This window comes from Callorhinchus milii, unplaced genomic scaffold (genome assembly GCF_018977255.1).
Source record: "Callorhinchus milii isolate IMCB2004 unplaced genomic scaffold, IMCB_Cmil_1.0 Scaffold5, whole genome shotgun sequence".
Lineage (NCBI taxonomy): Eukaryota > Metazoa > Chordata > Chondrichthyes > Chimaeriformes > Callorhinchidae > Callorhinchus > Callorhinchus milii.
Genome location: NW_024704746.1, coordinates 2,724,209 through 2,746,233, shown reverse-complemented (window position 1 = coordinate 2,746,233; position 22,025 = coordinate 2,724,209). Strand labels below are relative to the sequence as shown.

At 53.5% G+C, this 22,025-nt stretch overlaps 1 protein-coding gene across 1 annotated transcript; it reads right to left on the bottom strand.

The window, feature by feature from the left end:
- Positions 1-5,974: 5,974 nt before the first annotated feature.
- Positions 5,975-20,828, bottom strand: scp2a (sterol carrier protein 2a). Its single transcript, XM_042335689.1, has 16 exons — positions 20,762-20,828; positions 20,016-20,073; positions 19,645-19,716; positions 19,046-19,177; positions 18,204-18,268; positions 17,800-17,926; positions 16,633-16,696; positions 15,819-15,905; positions 15,180-15,330; positions 14,715-14,862; positions 14,427-14,534; positions 11,639-11,792; positions 8,221-8,320; positions 7,324-7,453; positions 7,071-7,150; positions 5,975-6,863 (listed from the first exon to the last, which is right to left on the bottom strand). The coding sequence occupies exons 1-16, from the start codon at positions 20,810-20,812 to the stop codon at positions 6,768-6,770; spliced, it is 1,623 nt and encodes a 540-aa protein (XP_042191623.1). The 5' UTR covers positions 20,813-20,828; the 3' UTR covers positions 5,975-6,767.
- Between the last annotated feature and the right edge of the window lie 1,197 nt (positions 20,829-22,025).

Below are 22,025 nucleotides of genomic sequence, written 5' to 3'. Positions count from 1 at the left end.
AATTAACGCTTGATAATAATTCTGGCATTTGACAATCGATTATTATTTAATTATTGCCTCTTCGCCTTCGCAGAGACAAGCGAATCCAAATAAATAACTGCACAACTTAAAAAAAAAGGATGTCTGTCAATGGGAAGCTGTGTGGTTTTCGCTGGTTATGCAGATATCCCAATGCACACCCTGGGCTCCCCCCCCCCCCCCCCCCACCCCAAGCCTTGTCCCTTACCTGAAGAGTGTAGAGGGAGGGTCACACTAACACTGACCTGGGAGATGGAAATAAAGAACGTAAGGCTGGCTTTGCAGATAAAATCAGTCAAAAATTGTTTTTCAGTACTTCCTGACTGAGTATTCACATTGTGATTTGCAGGAGATATTGAGCAACGGGCTAACTGTGTGTCAGCCTGGCTCAGTCGCTGTGTGTCAGCCTGGCTCAGTCACTGTGTGTCAGCCTGGCTCAGTCGCTGTGTGTCAGCCTGGCTCAGTCACTGTCTGTGTCAGACTGGCTCAGTCACTGTGTGTCAGCCTGGCTCAGTCACTGTGTGTCGGCCTGGCTCAGTCGCTGTGTGTCGGTCTGGCTCAGTCACTGTGTGTCGGCCTGGCTCAGTCGCTGGTGTGGTCGGTCCTGGCTCAGTCGCTGTGTGTCGGTCTGGCTCAGTCACTGTGTGTCGGCCTGGCTCAGTCGCTGTGTGTCGGCCTGGCTCAGTCCCTGTGTGTGTGTCGGCCTGGCTCAGTCCCTGTGTGTCGGCCTGGCTCAGTCACTGTGTGTGTCGGCCTGGCTCAGTCACTGTGTGTGTCGGCCTGGCTCAGTCACTGTGTGTCGGCCTGGCTCAGTCACTGTGTGTCGGTCTGGCTCAGTCACTGTGTGTCAGCCTGGCTCAGTCGCTGTGTGTGTCAGCCTGGCTCAGTCACTGTGTGTCAGCCTGGCTCAGTCGCTGTGTGTGTCAGCCTGGCTCAGTCGCTGTGTGTGTCGGTCTGGCTCAGTCACTGTGTGTCAGCCTGGCTCAGTCACTGTGTGTGTGTGTCAGCCTGGCTCAATCACTGTATGTGTCAGCCTGGCTCAGTCACTGTGTGTCGGTCTGGCTCAGTCGCTGTGTGTCGGTCTGGCTCAGTCGCTGTGTGTGTCGGCCTGGCTCAGTCGCTGTGTGTGTCAGCCTGGCTCAGTCGCTGTGTGTCGGTCTGGCTCAGTCGCTGTGTGTGTCGGTCTGGCTCAGTCACTGTGTGTCGGCCTGGCTCAGTCGCAGTGTGTGTCGGCCTGGCTCAGTCACTGTGTGTCGGCCTGGCTCAGTCGCTGTGTGTGTCAGCCTGGCTCAGTCGCTGTGTGTGTCGGTCTGGCTCAGTCACTGTGTGTCAGCCTGGCTCAGTCACTGTGTGTGTCGGCCTGGCTCAGTCACTGTGTGTCAGCCTGGCTCAGTCACTGTGTGTCAGCCTGGCTCAGTCACTGTGTGTCAGCCTGGCTCAGTCACTGTGTGTCGGTCTGGCTCAGTCGCTGTGTGTGTCAGCCTGGCTCAGTCGCTGTGTGTCAGCCTGGCTCAGTCGCTGTGTGTCAGCCTGGCTCAGTCGCTGTGTGTGTCGGTCTGGCTCAGTCGCTGTGTGTGTCGGTCTGGCTCAGTCGCTGTGTGTGTCAGCCTGGCTCAGTCGCTGTGTGTGTCGGTCTGGCTCAGTCACTGTGTGTCGGTCTGGCTCAGTCGCTGTGTGTGTCAGCCTGGCTCAGTCGCTGTGTGTGTCAGCCTGGCTCAGTCGCTGTGTGTGTCCGCCTGGCTCAGTCGCTGCGTGTGTCAGCCTGGCTCAATCGCTGTGTGTCGGTCTGGCTCAGTCGCTGTGTGTGTCAGCCTGGCTCAGTCGCTGTGTGTGTCAGCCTGGCTCAGTCGCTGTGTGTCAGCCTGGCTCAGTCACTGTGTGTCGGCCTGGCTCAGTCACTGTGTGTCACTGAAATTGTCTCCCGTCGAACTCCCCCCCACCATCAAGTGCCTGTTGGTGCTTTTTCCTTCCACACCCCCACACTGTCAAACTCTCCTCTAAGCCCATTCCTTTGCCGTTGCCTCCCCCCCACTCCCCCAACCCCCGCATCGTGTCGGTGCTGCTGCATAATACAGTCTGGATTAGGTAAACAGGTCGAGTCTCTCCAGAGTGCGCATTTCATTCCAACAATCTATCTCCGGGATTTCCATGTGTGTGTGGGTGGGACGCACGGAATTCTCAGTTGGGTCTGGAGAGACTCTTAAGCAACGGTGATGGGTTTCCGCACGTGTCAGACGCCCGGCGGAGCAAAAATACAGCCTTTTCCCTCTGCAGTGCAAACCTTTCACGTCCGATTTTATCATTAATGATTACGGTTTGCCTTTCTGTGTGTTCCATCTGTTCTGTGCTGAGTGGCTGTCAGGCTACCTGGTCAACCACCGCAGAAAGATCCCAGGCCAACACCTGATCCTAACTCCCTCACCAGACGCTCAACAGCCAGAGAGAGTCCATGGAAAATCTCCCGTTTCCCCACCCCGCTTCCCTGTGGAATTCCAGTCCAAGAATCTCACGCTCCCTGGCTGGGCAGTTTCCGATCCGTCTCCAGCTGTCCACTAATTCGAAACAAAAAGGATCAGAATGTCTTGTGGGGGTGGGGGTCTGCCATTCGTCATCTGTCCATCCTTCTGACCGTCCACCCCTTTTTTTTATCCCATCTGTTGTCCCCCTAACACTTTGCTGTTGCGGCTGACATAGTGACTGAGCCAGGCTGACCCACAGTAACACAAATCCCCTACCTCCCCCCGTTCCCTCCCATCCCCTGTCCTCCCATCCCCTGTCCCATGTTGGCTGGTCCCATTGAACACTAAACAGTCAATTCACTTTGTTGTGAAACGCTTTGAGACGTCTCGATGACGTGATGAGTCGCTATATCAAATGCAAGGATTATTATTATTATTATTATAAATACGCTGAACCCACCTCTCCTCGGTTTTCTCGCTGTCTGGCTCGGAAGTCCATTCTACAAGCCGGAGTTATAGGAATGTACAGATCTCTGCTCTGCAGGGACCCTCTCACTCACCACTGCTGGTTTCAGACCACACAAAGCATTCTACCATATTTCCCTTAGTTCTGTGCATCCACTGAAATTGTGCAGCGCAGAGAGAGACAGGAGGCCATTTGCCCCTAATCTCTGGAACTCTCTTCCTCTCCATTCCCTCGCTCCACACTATCTTTCTGTCTTTAAATCCTTCCTTGGATCGTATCTCTCTGGGACGCTGCGTGAGGGGCGCTGTGTAAATACTACTACTAATAAGCCTCACGTTTGATACAGCACCTTTCATGCCAGGACATCTCAAAGCGCTTCACAGGATCGGGTGCCCTCTCGTAACTGACTAACTGACCCCTGGGGGAAGGGATACAGGGGCAGGAGGGGTGTGGGGAGGGGGTGACAAAAGGGAGAGCGTCTGTGCTGTAAATAATGTAGATTACAGCGTGAAGCAAAGGCAATTCAGCCCCGAGTTCCACAGCGTGTTCTGACCCAGGCAGATGTTCAACAGCTGGGACGGGCTGCCAGGAGAGGAGAGGTTGAGGCCAGAACATTGGGACTCTTTCAACAGACCAAGTCTGACTGTGAAGGCAATGGGTGTTCTGCAGGGATGAGGCCAAACAGGCCGCTGGGGCATCAAGATGTTTTGTTAATGAATCTCAGAGTTCTGGCCTCAGCCACGTTCTGCCTGAAATCCCTTCCAACTGCTCTCTCTCCCCGGCTCACACTTCCTAGCCTCTGTCCTGAATTTTCCCCGCTTAACGATCTTCAAGGCTTGAAGATCACAGGTAACCGTGCTGTTCCTCCCGGGGCTTCTCTTCCCAGAGGGAATCTTAAATGTGAATCAGTTATGTATCTGAATGGGAGGAATATGAGAAGGGGTCTTTGTCTATGTGTTGATGAGGGGGGTTTGGGGGAGAGAGGAGAATGGGACTGAACGGAGAGGAGGGAGGAGATTTAGATAATTCTAAGAGGGATGAGGAGAGGAGGGAAGGAGTGTGGAGAGAATGAGGAGAGAGGTAGGGAGGGATGGATGAAGAGGTAGAAGATGAGGAGAGGGAAGGAGTGTGAAGGGAGAGGGAGGAGAGAGGAGGGATGGAGAGGTAGAGAACGAGGAGAGGATGGAGGAGGAGAGAGAGGAACGAAGGAGAGGGAGAGAACCGGGAGGGAGAGAGAGAGAGAGAGGGAGGGAAGGAAGGAGTGTGGAGAGAGAGAGAGAGAGAGGAAGGGAATAGTGTGCAAAAACATCTGTGGTTGAAACTGGTCCAGCTGGTTCCATTTGAAGTGAAGTTGTGGTTTAGTGGCTGCTGGGAGGAGACGTTACAAATATCTCGCTGTAGCCAGACAGCCCGCCCGGACCTACTAACACCAACAGGCAACCATGTTCTGACACCCACCCCACCCCAAAATAAAACCCATCCATGTCCTTCGCTCCCCTCTCTCCCCATTTTCTAACAACTTACCTCCTCGCCGAGCTGTGCTCCCACCCCTCTCCCTTCGCTCACCGCTCTTTTGAGATAACCCCTAATATTTTGTGTCTGATACCCGTGGAAACCCATCACACCTGTTTTAGTCTCCGAACCAGACTGATTTCCATTGATGTACATTAGCTGCACATGGGAATTTCACCGGGTCCTGAATGCAACGTGCACTCTCTCTCTCTCTCTGGAAGCGTGCACCCTGCTTTCCTAATTCTAGAGAGTATTAGGCGCAGGTTGGTGAGAGCTGAAGCTTGGGGACCCCAGAGTGTGCGTTCAGCATAACTGCTGGAGTCTAACCAGCTAAAAAAACAGAGCGCGCTCTAGCTAACACAGCAAACAGCTGTGAGGTGCCCATTTTTTTTCCCTCTGTGGTGGAGGGTGGGTTGGGGGAGGGGAATTGTCAGCCAGGACACTGGGAGAGAAACTTCCTTCTCTTTTCCAACAGCACCACGGGATCTCTAACACTCACCTGAACAGACGGGGCGCTAGATAGGTTTAATGTCTCATCCGAAGGACAGCGTCTTTCAATGTGGGGCTGTGCAGTGTAGACTCGCCTGTGTGAGCCAGTCACTGACACAGTGGTTTGACTGTGCCACACTCAGTTGAGTGCGAGCGACTGAGCCACCCCATAAAATATATATATTATATATGAAATCCTTACATTTGATATAGTTAGTATCTTATCATATCTTCGAGGTGTCTCAAAGTGCTTCACAGAATATACTGTAAAGTGTAGTGACTATATATTCTGTTGGCGAAACAGCAGTGTCCCACAGACAATCGTTGATTGAATGACCGAATTATTATTATTTTTGGGGGGAGGGATTATTACCCCAGGAAAAACGATCCGCCAATTGACTAACAACTGGGTTCCTACTTACTGCTAGGTGAACAGGTGTGGTGTTAGGTGTGGAGTCCTGTAGCTCAGTGGTTAGAGCACTCACTTTGCGAGTGAGAGACCTGAGTTCAATTCCAGGCAGAGGGCGAAACCTTGGGCAAGTTTCCTTACTCCACACAGAGCCTAATAATAATCCTCCAAAACAAAACAATAATAAATTGGTCATTTTCAATCAACGACTGTTTGTGGGACATTGTTGTGCGCAATTGGCTGCTGCGTTTCGCCCACAAAGTCAATTCACTTTACAGTCTATTCTATGAAGCGCTTTGAAACGTCGAGAAGATGTGAAAAGCGCTATATCAAATTCAAGGATTATTATTATTATTATAACAGGTGTGCGGAGTAAGGAAACTTGCCTAAAATTTTGCTCTGCCCAACTCGGTCCCGGGATCTAAAACTGTAAAGCGCTCTGAGACGCCATCCGGCGTGGAGGGCGCTATATAAATCCAAGTTGTTGTTGAACCCGGGTCCTCTTGCTTGCGAGGCGAGCGCTCTAACCACTGAGATATAGGACTCCAACAACACAGGACAACCACAAATGACATTTGTATTGCACCTTTCACGAGATGAGGACGTACCAAGGACAACAACTTTGTTCACAAAGAGGTAAATGTGGGTTTTAATTTTGTTACAGTGAGGAGAATGTGATGTAGCAGAAAATGCTTGAAGGGGAAATGCTAAAAGTCTAAAGACCACACTTCGTAAATAAAGGCAGGTGTGTAACACTAACTCCCGATGATCAAAATCTACCTTTGAGAGACTTCAGTTCCTCTCGAAAGTCTGTGGGATTCATTCGATGCGGTTGTTTTTAACAAAGGCAAATGTATGTTGTTTTTTCAAACTTTACAAAAAAAACATTTCAAATAGTTTGTTGTTATTATTATTATTAATTATCATTTTCAACAGAAACGTTATTGAATCGAGTCGGGAACGCGCTGCGCTCACTCTCGGGCCCCTCGTTTTTGTTAGTGTTTTTCTCTTGACTAAATTCGAACGCCTATGATCAAACTCTGAGTGGAAATACAAAACAAATTACCCTCAACCCCCCCCCACCCCCTGTAACAATAAACCAACCCTTCCAGATACTGCTCTCTCACTCCCTCCCCGCCCCCACCACAACTGGCCACTGTTCTTAGGATCTGAGGATATTAATCACTTATAAAACAAGAAAAGAGACACAAGGGAAGGGAGGACAGAGAGAGAGAGAGAGAGAGAGAGAGACGAGATAGAGGAGGGAAGAGGAGAGAAGAGAGGCAGAGAGAGATAAGAGAGGAGGAAGACAGGAGAGAGAGAGAGGAATAAAAAGAGGAAAGGAGGAGAGAAGGAAGGAGGAGAGAGGGAAGGAGGGAAGAGAAGAAAGGAGGAATGAGAATAGCAGCGATGTTCACAGCTTCGATCTCGGCGGTTCCAGTTGCAGTTTCTGCAGTTTCATGGCCAATCCCATGTTCCCAGCGATTTTCAGTTTTCCTTGGAAAAAAGCCTGGAAAATACAGGTGGTTGGTGACTGCTGAGCTGGTCGGATCTTTGTGTTGATCAGAGCCAAAGAATGACTCTGACTCAAAGCGCTTCACAGGGTTTCACTGCGAGGTGCAGTGACTGTGTATTTTGCAATTATGAGACAGAGCAGTAGCAGAATATTATACTGTTATACGAATAAAGGCTAATTAGTCAATTATCTGGCACTCACCGTTTGGGGGTTGATTTTGCCGGTCATCAGAGCCAACAGGTCAGTGTCAGACATGGTGATGGTGCAGTCCGCTTTCTTTTCTGTGAAGCAATAGAAAGTTTTTAACAGCCATTCAGCACAGCGAGCCTGGGCCACTTCCTGCAAGCAGCTCTGTGTTTCCCTCTCACTCCACCCCCACTCCCCCATTCCCTCCCACTTCCCCACCCTTTCCCTCCCAATGCTCCTCTCCCTCCCACTTGGGAAATCCACGTACCACAGTTAAAGTCCACTGAACCACTTCCGTTCTTCACGTCCACCACCCACAGGCCTTCTTTGCCGTCCGGACCTTCTTTGACTTTAAAAGCAAACACGCCCCCGATCTTACTGACCAGGCTCTCCCCTTCCTGGGTTGGGCGGGGGGTAAGGGGCGAGTTGGGGGAGAAAGAAGAAGCTGTCAATGGCTGGATCAGGGACAGGCCCCTAAGAGCCGTGGAGAATAGAAACAAACTGCGCACAGCAGAGTGTCAAACACAAGTTTAGACCCCAGTTTGCACGTGGGTTTTCACAATCGTTTGACAGCGCTCTCTCTCTCTCACACACACTGAGCTAACGAGCGCTTTGCACGCTTTGTTCCCATCGGAGCTTTAGCGAGTGCCAGGGAGATCAGAGCAGTGCGACGACGACGACAACAACAAAATTACATTCCAAGCGTTAACACTGGGCGAGTTTTTTTTTGCACAGCCGGGTGTCTGATACAAGCGGAAACCCATCACCGTGCTTAAGAGTCTCCGAATCAGACTGAGAGCTTCACACATGTGCACCAACCACACATGTCTGGAATGGAATGTGCACCCGCTCTCTCTCCCCCCGGAGGGATGTACCGAGCGAGTGCGTGCCTGGTGGAAGGTGACAATCAAAGAGATGCGTCTTAGTCCAAAGCTCCCGGAACTGCCTTGTACAAATGGTTTGCAATGTGGTGCTTTGCACATGGCCCACAGTACACTCGCAATCTACACAACCCTTGCCAGAGTTGAGGGAAATCTTTGTTGAGTCGGGGGCAAAATGAGGGTTTGGACCTGACCAGTCAGGATAGGGAAGCAACATTTGACCATTATCCGCCTCCCCCTTTCCACCCCCACTTGTGCTCGAGGGTTCGGGCTCGGGGTCTGACCTGCTGAAGTTTCTTCTCGATCTCTCTGAACACAGACTGAACCTTGAATCCATCCACACTGGAGGCAGCGCTGGTCGGCACAGCCTGAACACTCTGGCTTCTGGGGGACAGAGAGAGGGTTCAGAGGGAACTAACTCGTCAAAATACTGCGCTGCGGTGACAATTGCTCGACAACACAAACAGCAGCTTGGGCCAACGAAGGAGGGTCTGAGGGTGGAGGAAGGAAAGAGTTACAAAGCTTTGGGGCCGCAGCGGCCGAAAACGCAGCCGCCGATCGTGGAGCGGAGAGGACGAGGGATGAGTGACAGAGTGAGAGTGAGAGACTGAGACAGAATCTCTCAAGCTGACCAAGTAATGCATATGGGCGGGGGGGAGGGAGGGAGGGAGGAAGGGATGGGCGGGGGGGTATTCCGGGGAGGGAGGGAAGGATTCCGGGGAGGGGGGGGGAGGGATTCCAGGAGGAGGGAGGAGGGAGGGGGGGCAGGGATTCCAGGGAGGGAGGGAGGGGGATTCCGGGGAGGGAGGGAGGGAGGGGAGGGATTCCGGGGAGGGGGGGGAGGGATTCCAGGGAGGGAGGGGAGGGAGGGAGGGGGGGGGGGGGAGGGATTCCAGGGAGGGAGGGAGGGGGGAGGGATTCCAGGGAGGGAGGGAGGGGGATTCCGGGGAGGGAGAGGGGGCTCGTGTACAACTAATCGCAAGGCTGTTACGCAAATGATCAAAGAATAAAACTCACGCACAAAAACATTCACTCCCTCATTTACACTCAGACATGCACTCGCGCACACACGTACAAACCTACTTACACCCCCACACACACACGCACCCACACACACACACGCACCCACACACACACACGCACCCACACACACACACGCACCCACTCACACACACGCACCCACTCACTCACACCCACCCACACACACACACGCACACACGCACCCACACACACGCACCCACACTCACACACGCACCCACACTCACACACGCACCCACACACATACTCCCCCACACTCACACACGCACCCACACACGCACCCACACTCACACACGCACCCACACTCACGCACCCACACTTACACACGCACCCACACTCACACACGCACCCACACACACACTCCCCCACACTCACACACGCACCCACACTCACACACGCACCCACACACTCCCCCACACTCACACACGCACCCACACTCACACACGCACCCACACACACACTCCCCCACACTCACACACGCACCCACACTCACACACGCACCCACACACACACTCCCCCACACTCACACACGCACCCACACTCACACACGCACCCACACACTCCCCCACACTCACACACGCACCCACTCCCCCACACTCACACACGCACCCACACTCACACACTCCCCCACACTCACACACTCCCCCACACACACACACGCACCCACACACACACTCCCCACACTCACACACGCACCCACACACACACACGCACCCACACACACACTCCCCCACACTCACACACGCACCCACACTTACACACACACGGTTTCACACTCATACTGATTCACATGAAGCAGACATTTAAATCAATTTTAACCCCCCAACACGTCACTTCAATTTCTCCCCCAGCAAGAGGGGGGGTCAGTGTGTGTTAGAGTCAGTGTGTGGGTGTGACAGTGTGTGCATATGGAGGGGTGGGGGTTCGTGTGCGTGAGGGAGGGTTGTGTATGGGAGGGGTGGGGGAGCTGTGTGTGTATATGAGGGGGGGGGGCTGTGTGTGTATATGAGGGGGGGCTGTGTGTGTATATGAAGGGGGGCTGTGTGTATATGAAGGGGGGCTGTGTGTGTATATGAAGGGGGGCTGTGTGTGTGTATGAAGGGGGGCTGTGTGTGTGTGAAGGGGGGCTGTGTGTGTGTATGAAGGGGGGCTGTGTGTGTATATGAAGGGGGGCTGTGTGTGTATATGAAGGGGGGCTGTGTGTGTATGAAGGGGGGCTGTGTGTGTATGAAGGGGGGCTGTGTGTGTGTATGAAGGGGGGCTGTGTGTGTATGAAGGGGGGCTGTGTGTATATGAAGGGGGCTGTGTGTGTATATGAAGGGGGGCTGTGTGTGTATATGAAGGGGGGCTGTGTGTGTATGAAGGGGGGCTGTGTGTATATGAAGGGGGGCTGTGTGTGTATGAAGGGGGGCTGTGTGTGTATGAAGGGGGGCTGTGTGTATATGAAGGGGGGCTGTGTGTGTGTATATGAAGGGGGGCTGTGTGTGTATGAAGGGGGGCTGTGTGTGTATGAAGGGGGGCTGTGTGTATATGAAGGGGGGCTGTGTGTGTGTATATGAAGGGGGGCTGTGTGTGTATGAAGGGGGGCTGTGTGTGTATGAAGGGGGGCTGTGTGTGTATGAAGGGGGGCTGTGTGTATATGAAGGGGGGCTGTGTGTATATGAAGGGGGGCTGTGTGTGTATGAAGGGGGGCTGTGTGTGTATGAAGGGGGGCTGTGTGTATATGAAGGGGGGCTGTGTGTGTATATGAAGGGGGGCTGTGTGTGTATATGAAGGGGGGCTGTGTGTATATGAAGGGGGCTGTGTGTGTATGAAGGGGGCTGTGTGTGTGTATGAAGGGGGGCTGTGTGTGTGTATGAAGGGGGGCTGTGTGTATATGAAGGGGGGCTGTGTGTGTATGAAGGGGGGCTGTGTGTGTATATGAAGGGGGGCTGTGTGTGTATGAAGGGGGGCTGTGTGTGTGTATGAAGGGGGCTGTGTGTGTGTATGAAGGGGGGCTGTGTGTATATGAAGGGGGGCTGTGTGTATATGAAGGGGGCTGTGTGTGTATGAAGGGGGGCTGTGTGTGTGTATGAAGGGGGGCTGTGTGTGTGTATGAAGGGGGGCTGTGTGTATATGAAGGGGGGCTGTGTGTGTATGAAGGGGGGCTGTGTGTGTATGAAGGGGGGCTGTGTGTGTATATGAAGGGGGGCTGTGTGTATATGAAGGGGGCTGTGTGTGTATGAAGGGGGGCTGTGTGTGTATGAAGGGGGGCTGTGTGTGTGTATATGAAGGGGGGCTGTGTGTGTATGAAGGGGGGCTGTGTGTGTATGAAGGGGGGCTGTGTGTATATGAAGGGGGGCTGTGTGTGTGTATATGAAGGGGGGCTGTGTGTATATGCGGTGTGTGTGTATATGAAGGGGGGCTGTGTGTATATGCGGTGTGTGTGTCTGGGGGAGGGTTAGTGAGGGATGAGGGGTATTGAGGGGGTGCGATGGGGGTAGTGGGGGGGGTGGGGGCAGTGGGGGTTGTGGGGGGCAGTGGGGGTGCGGGGGGCAGTGGGGGAGTGGGGGGTGTGGGGGGGCAGTGGGGGGGGGGTGGGGGCAGTGGGGTGGGTGGGGGGGGGGCAGTGTGGGGGGCAGTGGGGTGGGGGTGGGGGCAGGGGGTGGGGGCGGTGTTGCTCACCTCACGGCCTCCGGGAACCCCATTGTGTAGATCGTCACCACGGCGGCGCCTCCGAGGCCGATGTTGTGCTGTAGACCGACCTTCGCCCCCGGAACCTGACGCCCCGCGGCTTCCGCTCTGAGCTGCCAACACAGCTCAGCGCACTGCGCCAGCCCTGCCGACCAATCACAGCGAGCCTCAGCCTGACCGCCGACCAATCACAGCGAGCCTCAGCCTGACCGCCGACCAATCACAGCGAGCCTCAGCCTGACCGCCGACCAATCACAGCGAGCCTCAGCCTGACCGCCGACCAATCACAGCGAGCCTCAGCCTGACCGCCGACCAATCACAGCGAGCCTCAGCCTGACCGCCGACCAATCACAGCGAGCCTCAGCCTGACCGCCGACCAATCACAGCGAGCCTCAGCCTGACCGCCGACCAATCACAGCGAGCCTCAGCCTGACCGCCGACCAATCACAGCGAGCCTCAGCCTGACCGCCGACCAATCACAGCGAGCCTCAGCCTGACCGCCGACCAATCACAGCGAGCCTCAGCCTGACCGCCGACCAATCACAGCGAGCCTCAGCCTGATCGCCGACCAATCACGGCGAACCTCAGCCTGACCGCCGACCAATCACAGCGAGCCTCAGCCTGACCGCCGACCAATCACAGCGAGCCTCAGCCTGATCGCCGACCAATCACGGCGAACCTCAGCCTGACCGCCGACCAATCACAGCGAGCCTCAGCCTGACCGCCGACCAATCACAGCGAGCCTCAGCCTGACCGCCGACCAATCACAACGAGCCTCAGCCTGACCGCCGACCAATCATAGCGAGGCTCAGCCTGACCGCCGACCAATCACAGCGAGCCTCAGCCTGACCGCCGACCAATCACAGAGAGGCTCAGCCTGACCGCCGACCAATCACAGCGAGCCTCAGCCTGACCGCCGACCAATCACAGCGAGCCTCAGCCTGACCGCCGACCAATCACAGCGAGCCTCAGCCTGACCGCCGACCAATCACAGAGAGGCTCAGCCTGACCGCCGACCAATCACAGCGAGCCTCAGCCTGACCGCCGACCAATCACAGAGAGGCTCAGCCTGACCGCCGACCAATCACAGCGAGCCTCAGCCTGACCGCCGACCAATCACAGAGAGGCTCAGCCTGACCGCCGACCAATCACAGAGAGGCTCAGCCTGACCGCCGACCAATCACAGAGAGGCTCAGCCTGACCGCCGACCAATCACAGAGAGGCTCAGCCTGACCGCCGACCAATCACAGAGAGGCTCAGCCTGACCGCCGACCGTTAATGGATTGAATGACCAATCTCTATTGTCCCAGGGCTCCACAGATAGAGTTTCGGCCTCGAGTGGGGGTCGGGGTGGAGGGGGGGGAGATGGAAAGCACAGTCGAAGAGGAAGGTCTTGAAGAAGGCCAGGGAGGGGGCAGAAGGCCAGGGAGGGGGCAGAAGGCCAGGGAGGGGGCAGAAGGCCAGGGAGGGGGCAGAAGGCCAGGGAGGGGGCAGAAGGCCAGGGAGGGGGCAGAAAGCCAGGGAGAGGGCAAGGCGGATGGAGTTACGGAGGGTGGGGGCAGAGTGGCAGAAGCCCCGCTCGCCAAGAGTGGGGTGAGCGAGGCAGGGGACGTGAAGCAGGCCGGAGCCCACTGAGCGGAGGGTTAGGATCTCTGTGTGATGGGAAGCCAGTGGAGTTGGGCGAGGATGGGGGCCACAGGGTCACGGAGCCTGGTGCGGGAGAGGATACGGGCTGCAGAGTTCTGGATGTATAGCCTGTGGAGGGAGGAGTTGGAGAGGCCGACAAGCAGGGAGTTGCCGTAGTCAAGCCTGGACGTAATGAATGCGTGTATGGGGGTTTTGGCGGCCTGAGGGGTGAGGCAGAGGCGGAGTCGGGCGATATTGCGGAGGTGGGGGAAGTCAGAGCGGGTCATGATATGGATGTGAGATACAAAAGATAGCTGAGTGTCAAACAAGATGCCAAGGTTTCGGACTGACTCAGTGAGGGGGAGTGGGCAACCATGGGTGGTGGGTGCTGTCAGCGCCTGAGGTGAGGAGGCGCTGTCGGGAGCCGATCAGGAGAGCCTCGATCTTGTTGACATTCAACTGAAGAAAGTTAGATCTCATCCAGGACTTGACGTCTGACAGACAGTCTGTCAGCACAGCAGTGGTCCTGGAGTCGAGGGCGGAGGCAGAGAGGTACAGTTGGGTGTCATCCGCATACAGTGGAAGTTGACCCCATGTCTGCGGATGATGTCATCAAGAGGGAAGATATAGATGTTGAAGAGGAGGGGACCAGGGACAGAGCCCTGAGGAACACCACACGAGACAGTGTGTGGGTTACAGGGGAAACTGTTTGTGGAGATGATGTGGAGGCGGTGTGAGAGGTACGATCTGAACCAGTCAAGGACAGAACCGTGGAGGTTGAGGTGAGAGGTGGGAACAGTATCAGTGGACAGGGAGAGGTTTATGATGTCTGCGAGTAGAGGGGCAAGGAATTGACTAACAGGAATCTACTTCCTGCTGCTAAACAGAGGCGTTGTGTGGGTGGGGGTAAGGAAACTTGCCTAACGTTTGGCCCTGACCTGACCCGCCCGGGAATCGAACCCTGAACCTCACTTGTGAAGGCGTCGAGTGAATGTCAATCGTATTGGGTTAAACCGGTCATTCACTTCGGGTGAGGAGGGAAAGAGGGGCCAAACCAAACTCCCTCTCCATCACGACGGACTGCTCCCCACCACCCTGCCCACACCCCCCACCCCCACCATACAGCTCCGTAGACAGATGTATTAAGTGTTACCTGTGGCCCCCAGTGGATGTCCTTTGGAGATCAGCCCCCCACTGGGGTTGATCACCCACTTCCCTCCATACGTGTTGTCTCCCCTGTCGATCAGCTCCCCGGCTTTCCCTGAGAGCGGAGAGAGAGAGCGAAGAACAGATGGGAAGCAAGCGACTCGGGAACTCAGCACCAAGCCCCCACTCACCAGCCCCCCCCAAAACCCCACAGGGGAGAGCAGGGGAGAGATCGCGCAAGCGGAGAGAACGCAGGGGAGAGAGCGAGGGGAGAGCACGAGGGGAGAGATGTTACCTTCGGGGCAAAGCCCCAGGGCCTCGTAGGTGATGAGCTCATTGCAGGAGAAGCAGTCGTGCAGCTCAATCACATCCACGTCACTAGGACTCAGGCCTGACTTCTCAAAGCACCTGCTCGCCGCCTCCTTGGTCATGTCGTAGCCCACCTGAGGGTGTACATCATGAGAGGCCATATCAAACCCCAGGGAACCTTCTCCTTACAGCCCCCCCCCCACCCCCCAACCTCCCCCTTCCAACCCACCTCCGGCCTTTCCTTCAAGTCGGGGGAGAGGGGGAGAAAGGCTGAAACACAGGTTCCAAATGTAAATGTGATGGGGAGCGAGGGAAGGGAAGAGAGGAGAGAGGGTGCGAGCGGGGGGAAGAGAGGGTACAAGGGGGCAGAGGGAGCGAGAGAGAGAGAGAAAGAGAGAGCGGGGTGGGGGCGTTCTGATTCTCCGTTGTGTAATGGAGGGAAAAGGCTTACAACTTTAATGCAGCTCTTGTCCTCGAAAGTGCTGCTCATGTCCGTCACCATCTCCTGGGCCAGGATTTCCACTGCTTTACCCTCCAGCCCATGTCTCCGCACAAACCCCTCGCTGGCCAGCACTGCTGCGGCTGCGCCATCTGAGGTGGGGCTGTGTGTGGGGGGTGTGGAGGGGGGGGCGGGGGGGGGGGGAAGAGAAAAAGCTTTTAAAGTACACGTTAAAATACCCGTGAGCGCTCTGCACCCTCTCGATGTCAATCGCACTCTTTGCTCGGAGCTTTCAGGTCGAATCCTTTACGGAATATTTGTTACATAATTTGCTAAATATTCCAATAATTATCAGATAAACAACTGCGCGCCTTTGGCCCACAAACTGCGCAGTCACTCCACTTTACAGGGCATCCTTTGAAGCACTTTTGAGACGTCTCGACGACGTGATAAGGCGCTGTATCAGATGTAAGGATTGTTATTACACCTGAATTTTTATAGCTCTACAACGCCTACAACAACTTGCATTTACACCTCGCCTCTCACGGCCGTTTGACGAGAGCGCAGAGTGTACACACAGACCAGTCCAGCGCCTTGGGACGTCCTCCCGATGGGAAACAAGTGTCATGTGTGGCTGTCGTGGGTCCCTACCAGCACTGCAGCAGCGTGAGAAACTCAAACACCGGCCGAGACCCCATAATCTGCTCCAGGCTGTACTCAACCCGGTGCTGGGAATACCTGAGGAGGAAGAGAGGGGTCGGGTGTCGCACACAACAGGGAGAGCTCACCCCCCCACCCCGCACGCCCCGCCCGCACCGCACCGCGCACACACACACACACAGACACACACACACACACGTCAACAAGCACCACACTCACTAGTTATTATTTTAATTATTACTCCCCGTCGTTCCGTGTGAGAGGATAAAACTCTCAGATTACTCACTCACTCTTAAACATGCTCACTGAACTCACTCTTACACGCTCACTGAACTCACTCTTGCACACTCACTGAACTCACTCTTACACATTCACTGAACTCACTCTTAAACATGCACTGAACTCACTCTTACACTCACTGAACTCACTCTTAGACACCCACTCTTAAACACTCACTGAACTCACTCTTACACACTCACTGAACTCACTCTTACACACTCACTGAACTCACTCCTATACACTCACTGAACTCACTCTTACACACTCACTCACACACTCCCAAAACTTAGTTACACATTCGTTCTTAAAATCTCACTCATACTTTCATGCTTATTCACACACCCACTCACACTTACCACACCCATTAAACTGACGCACTCACTTACTCACACTTACGCTCACTCACACATACACTCAAACTTACACACTCAATGACTCACATATACACACTTAAACAATCACTCAACTGCACTCTCTGGTGCACACACACACTCCCCCTGGGTGTGCAAGCTGTTCTCACACTCACGGGTTGTTGACAGAATGCTTGTGATTTTTCCACCCGATTTTTGCAAAGTGCTCGGGCTTCGTTCCTGTGAGAGACAAAAACCGTGTGTGACGGACTCCGTTGCTCATCCACAGGCACCGCTCTGTGTACACACTGGGAATGTCACTGTGTACACACTGGGCATGTCACTGTGTATGTCACTGTGTACACATTGGGAATGTCACTGTGTATGTCACTGTGTACACATTGGGAATGTCACTGTGTAGGTCACTGTGTACACACTGGGAATGTCACTGTGTATGTCACTGTGTACACATTGGGAATGTCACTGTGTATGTCACTGTGTACACATTGGGAATGTCACTGTGTATGTCACTGTGTACACATTGGGAATGTCACTGTGTATGTCACTGTGTACACACTGGGAATGTCACTGTGTAGGTCACTGTGTACACACTGGGAATGTCACTGTGTATGTCACTGTGTACACACTGGGAATGTCACTGTGTACACACTGGGCATATCACTGTGTATGTCACTGTGTACACACTGGGAATGTCACTGTGTGCACACTGGGCATGTCACTGTGTATGTCACTGTGTACACACTGGGAATGTCACTGTGTACACACTGGGAATGTCACTGTGTACACACTGGGAATGTCACTGTGTATACACTGGGAATGTCACTGTGTACGCACTGGGAACGTCACAGTGTACACACTGGGAACATCACTGTGTAGGCACTGGGACCGTCACTGTGTACGCACTGGGAATGTCACTGTGTACACACTGGGAATATCACTGTGTACGCACTGGGAATGTCATTGTGTACGCACTGGGAATGTCACTGTGTACGCACTGGGACTGTCACTGCGTACGCACTGGGACCGTCACTGTGTACGCACTGGGACCGTCACTATGTACACACTGGGACCGTCACTGCGTACGCACTGGGACCGTCACCATGTACACACTGGGAATGTCACTGCGTACGCACTGGGAATGTCACTGTGTACGCACTGGAAATGTCACTGTGTACGCACTGGGACCGTCACTGTGTATGCACTGGGACCATCACTGTGTACACACTGGGACCGTCACTGAGTACACACTGACAGTGCTCGGTGTTGCCGGTGCTCGGTGTTGCTGGTGCTCAGTGTTGCCGGTGCTCAGTGTTGCCGGTTACCGTAACGTTCCATGTGCTCTTTCCCGGCGTTGCCGAACAGCTGTGGAGCGATGGGAGCCGCCGCGAGGCCACGCTCGCTGACCATCAACTCCAAGTGGTGGTCCATCGGGTTTGTCCTGTCTGTGAACTAGGGGCAAGAGAATCAATACCAGTCAGCGCTCAGCACAGACACTAACACACTGACACACACAGTGACACTCTCACACACACTCCTACACTCTCACACAAACTAACCCACCCAATGACACACTCACATACACTCTCACACACAGTGACACACTCACAGATTCATACACTCTCACACATACACTCACGCACACTGACACACACACACATGCTCACACACACAATCCTGAATGATGGTGGTGGGTGGAGGGGGGGGGGTTGGCACATGTTTCAGTTACCTTGGACATGAGAGACCCTTTTTCCATCTTCTCAAACCCCAGAGCGAGGACGCAGTCAGCAAGTCCTTCAAAAAGCAACGGGAGTGTGAGGTCAACAACAACAATAACTGAGATCAGTCACACACACACCACAGCCCGCTGTGCACAGCAATGTCCCACAGACAGGCGTAACGCCTTGTGGGGCAGTGGGTAGCACACTCTCTCTCTCTCTCTCTTGTCTCTTGAGGCAGATGGTTGTAGGCTCAAGCCCCACGTCAGGACTTGGAATCACACAGTCTAAGCTGACGCTCCAATTCAGCGCTGGGTTGTGTGTGTTGCATTGTCAGAGGCGCCATTATTCAGATGAGCCGTTAAACTGAGCTCCCGTCTGCCTGTTCAGGTGGATGTTAAAAGATCCGATGGCAATGTTCGAAAAGAGAAGGGAATTTCTCTCTCTCTCTCTCTCCCGGTGTCCTGGCCAACAATCTCCCCAATAAAATTGGTCACTCACTCCATGACTGTTTGTGGGACACTGCTGTGTGCAAAATGGATGGCGCGTTTCACTTACAAAATACAGTCGCTATACTTTACAGTACATTCTGTGAAGCGCTTTTAGACGTCTCAAAGATATGATAAGGTGCTGTATCAAATGCAAGAATTATTATTATTATTATAAAGCGAATAAGCTTTACTGGAGGGGTGGGAGGGGTGTTGTCAACCAGTGTGGGAGTGTGCTCCATCACAGACAAGGGGAAATTTTGGTATCGACATTGAACTTTCAGCTGATTTGGAGACTGTTAAACACGGTGATGGGTTTCAGTGTGCGGTGGGACGCACTTCTGACCGAGAGGAAAGCCTCTGACCTCCCTGGATGAGTTGCCGAGCCAGGAAGAGAGCGGTGGAGCCGGTGGAACAGTTGTTGTTGACGTTGATGATGGGGATGCCAGTCAGCCCCAGGCTGTGGTATATGGCTCTCTGCCCACACGAAGAATCACCTGGCGTGGGAGCGAGAGAGGATGCAGTCAGGGCCCAAATCTACCAGCTCTTGGTCAGAGACTGAGACAGAGAGAGTCACACACAGAGCGAGACAGAGAAAGAGAGAGAGACACAAACACACACACACAGACAGAGCAAAACATAGAGAGAGGAATAGAGAGACAAGAGAGAGAGAAGCAGGTGTGGGACGAGAGGAGCCCTTTGTGTTCTTGACGCCAATGTTGAGCGGCTGAGTGTTTCTATCGCGCTCTGAGTGGCTACCCCACATGGCGGGCGCCGTCTAAACACACGTTGTTGATGATGTTGCTGTTGATGACGTGAAGCCATCCGAGACACTGCCCGCGAGAGGAACGCTGTACAAGTTGTTGTTATTATTGTTGTTATTTTTGTTGATGTTGTTATTGATGTTATTGTTGATATTGTTGGTATTATTGATGTTATTATTGTTGTCGTGTGGTAACCTCACCATACACGTAGCCCACGTAGGCCTGCTCCACGGCAGAGTAGGAGACTCCGGCGTCAGCGAGTGCTCCCTGGGCTGCCGAGACAGGAAACAGCAGGTTTCAGCAACGAATCTCTCGTACATTTCACATCAAAACATCTCACAGCACCTTTGACAGTCAACTGCTCTCGTGTAGTAACTGCGCAGGTGGAAACAGCAGATAATTTGCTCAACTTCCCGCAAACAGCCGTGACGCGACCGAGCGATTATATCCGGGGGCGGGGGTGGAATTGTCGGCCAGGAGCCCGGGAGAGGGAGAGGGAGAGAGAAACTCCCTTAATAACGCCCTGGGATCTTTATTGTCCGCCTGTACAAAACACAGTTATAATCGTCACCTGCTTCTTTGGCCATGTCGGGGTAGTCAACATTCTCCCGAGCTCCAGGCTTCTCAAACTGAGGGGAGACATGAAGAGGGGACACGTTAATACCCTTTACTGGTCCATCCAATAACTCGCTCCGGCTGATACAGCGACCACAATGCCGGGATATATCTCCCCACAAAGAGCTTCAATGTTAGAGATAAATAATAACAACAATACTCCTTGCCTTTGATACAGCGCCCGATCACACCTCCGAGGCGTCTCAAAACGCTTCACGGGATAACCCCGTGAAGTGGAGTGACTGTGTATTTTGTGGGCAAAATGGAAAAAGAGAAGGGAGTTTTTCTCTCTCTCTCTCTCTCTCGCTCTCTCTCTCACTCCGGGTGCCTTGGCTGACAATTCCACCCCCCCCAGCCCACGCAACTCTCCAACCTTACCCCCCCACCTCCCCAACCCCCCCCCCCCCCCCCCGCGCGCAATAAAATCAATCACTGCTTGCGGGACATCGCTGTGCGCAAATTAGCAGCCGCGTTTACCCACGAAACACACAGTCACTACACTTGATCCTCAGTGAAGCCCTTCGCCCCTTCCCCATATACACTGATGGTTCATTACATTAGTTACAGTCAATGTATCCACTTGTTAAAGGGACTTGTTAAAGGTAGACCCCCCCTCCCCCCACACCCCAGGCTGAGATCAGGGGCACACCTCAGGGGGAAGACCCCCAGCTCTGTCCCCCTGGCTGACAGGGGCTCCAGTACCTTGGTCATGCCGACCCCCACCACATACACACGTCTCCCCATCGCTGCCATGTTTCACTCCTTCACCAGGAACAAAGTTCATGGAGAGCCACACAGCTCAGAGCCTTAAAGCTACACCGCCCCCTCTCCGCCCTCACACAGCAAACACCCCCACCTCAAAGTTATTTTTTTTCGGGGGGTGGGGGGGGGGCGGAATCTCTCTTTTCCCATCTCCCACAACGATAATTAAATTTTGGTCCTAGGACCGTAATTCCCAATGCCTCCTTTCCCTACCTGCGGCGCACAGTCACTACACTTTACAGTCACAGTCCCGCCAAGGGCTTCGAGGTGTCTCAGCGGGAATGAAAATGCGCTGCATCAAATGCAAGAATAATTAGCAATTATTAGTAGTTTATTTGTTGTGAATGTTTTATTTCCAGAAAGAAAATGATTTTTGGGTGAAACATGCTTTCAAATTGGTGTCTCTGTTTACATTTGTCCTCTTTCTCCCCCACCTCCACACAAATATTTGTTTTAAAATTATTTTACTGCTGTAATACTAGTAATACAGCACACTACTACTAATAATAATCCTTGCATTTGATATGGTGCCTTATCATGACTTCAAGACGTCTCAAAGAGCTTCACGGAATATACTGTAAAGTGTAGTGACTGTATATTTTGTGGACGAAACGTAGCAGCTAATTTGCACCCAGCAACGTCCCGCAAACAGCCGTGACGTGAACTTGACTTGATTTTATCTGGAGGATTGTCGGCCAGGATACCGGGAGAGAGGGAGAAACTCCCTTCTCTTTCCCGATTGGGTTGTGGGATCTTTAACGTCCTTTAACATCTGAACAGGGGACTGCGCTGGAGACTAAGTTAAGAAATGTTATGCTTTTGTTTAACATGTGAGGTTTTTTTCCAACCCTTAATTCCATTGCCATCAGGTGCTAGGTATTGGAACTGCAATTGTTTCCAAAATTTTGTTACAACAACTTGTATTTATATAGTGCCCTTCACGAAATAGTGTCTCGGAGCGCTTTAGTGTAACTGCGTTGGTTAAGTAATAATTCTTGCAGTGGTCAGTGCCCCTCTACGTCCTGCCGATGAGCCAGGCTGGGCTGGACCTTGTACATTTGTAAATGGAACAAATTAGATAGCTTTCCGTTAGGAAATAATATGTCGGGATGCAGTACACGACAACAACAAATTATATAGCGCCCTTCATGCTGGATGGCGTCTCGGAGCGCGTAGTGGCGGAGGCCGGAGCCGAGCCGAGCCA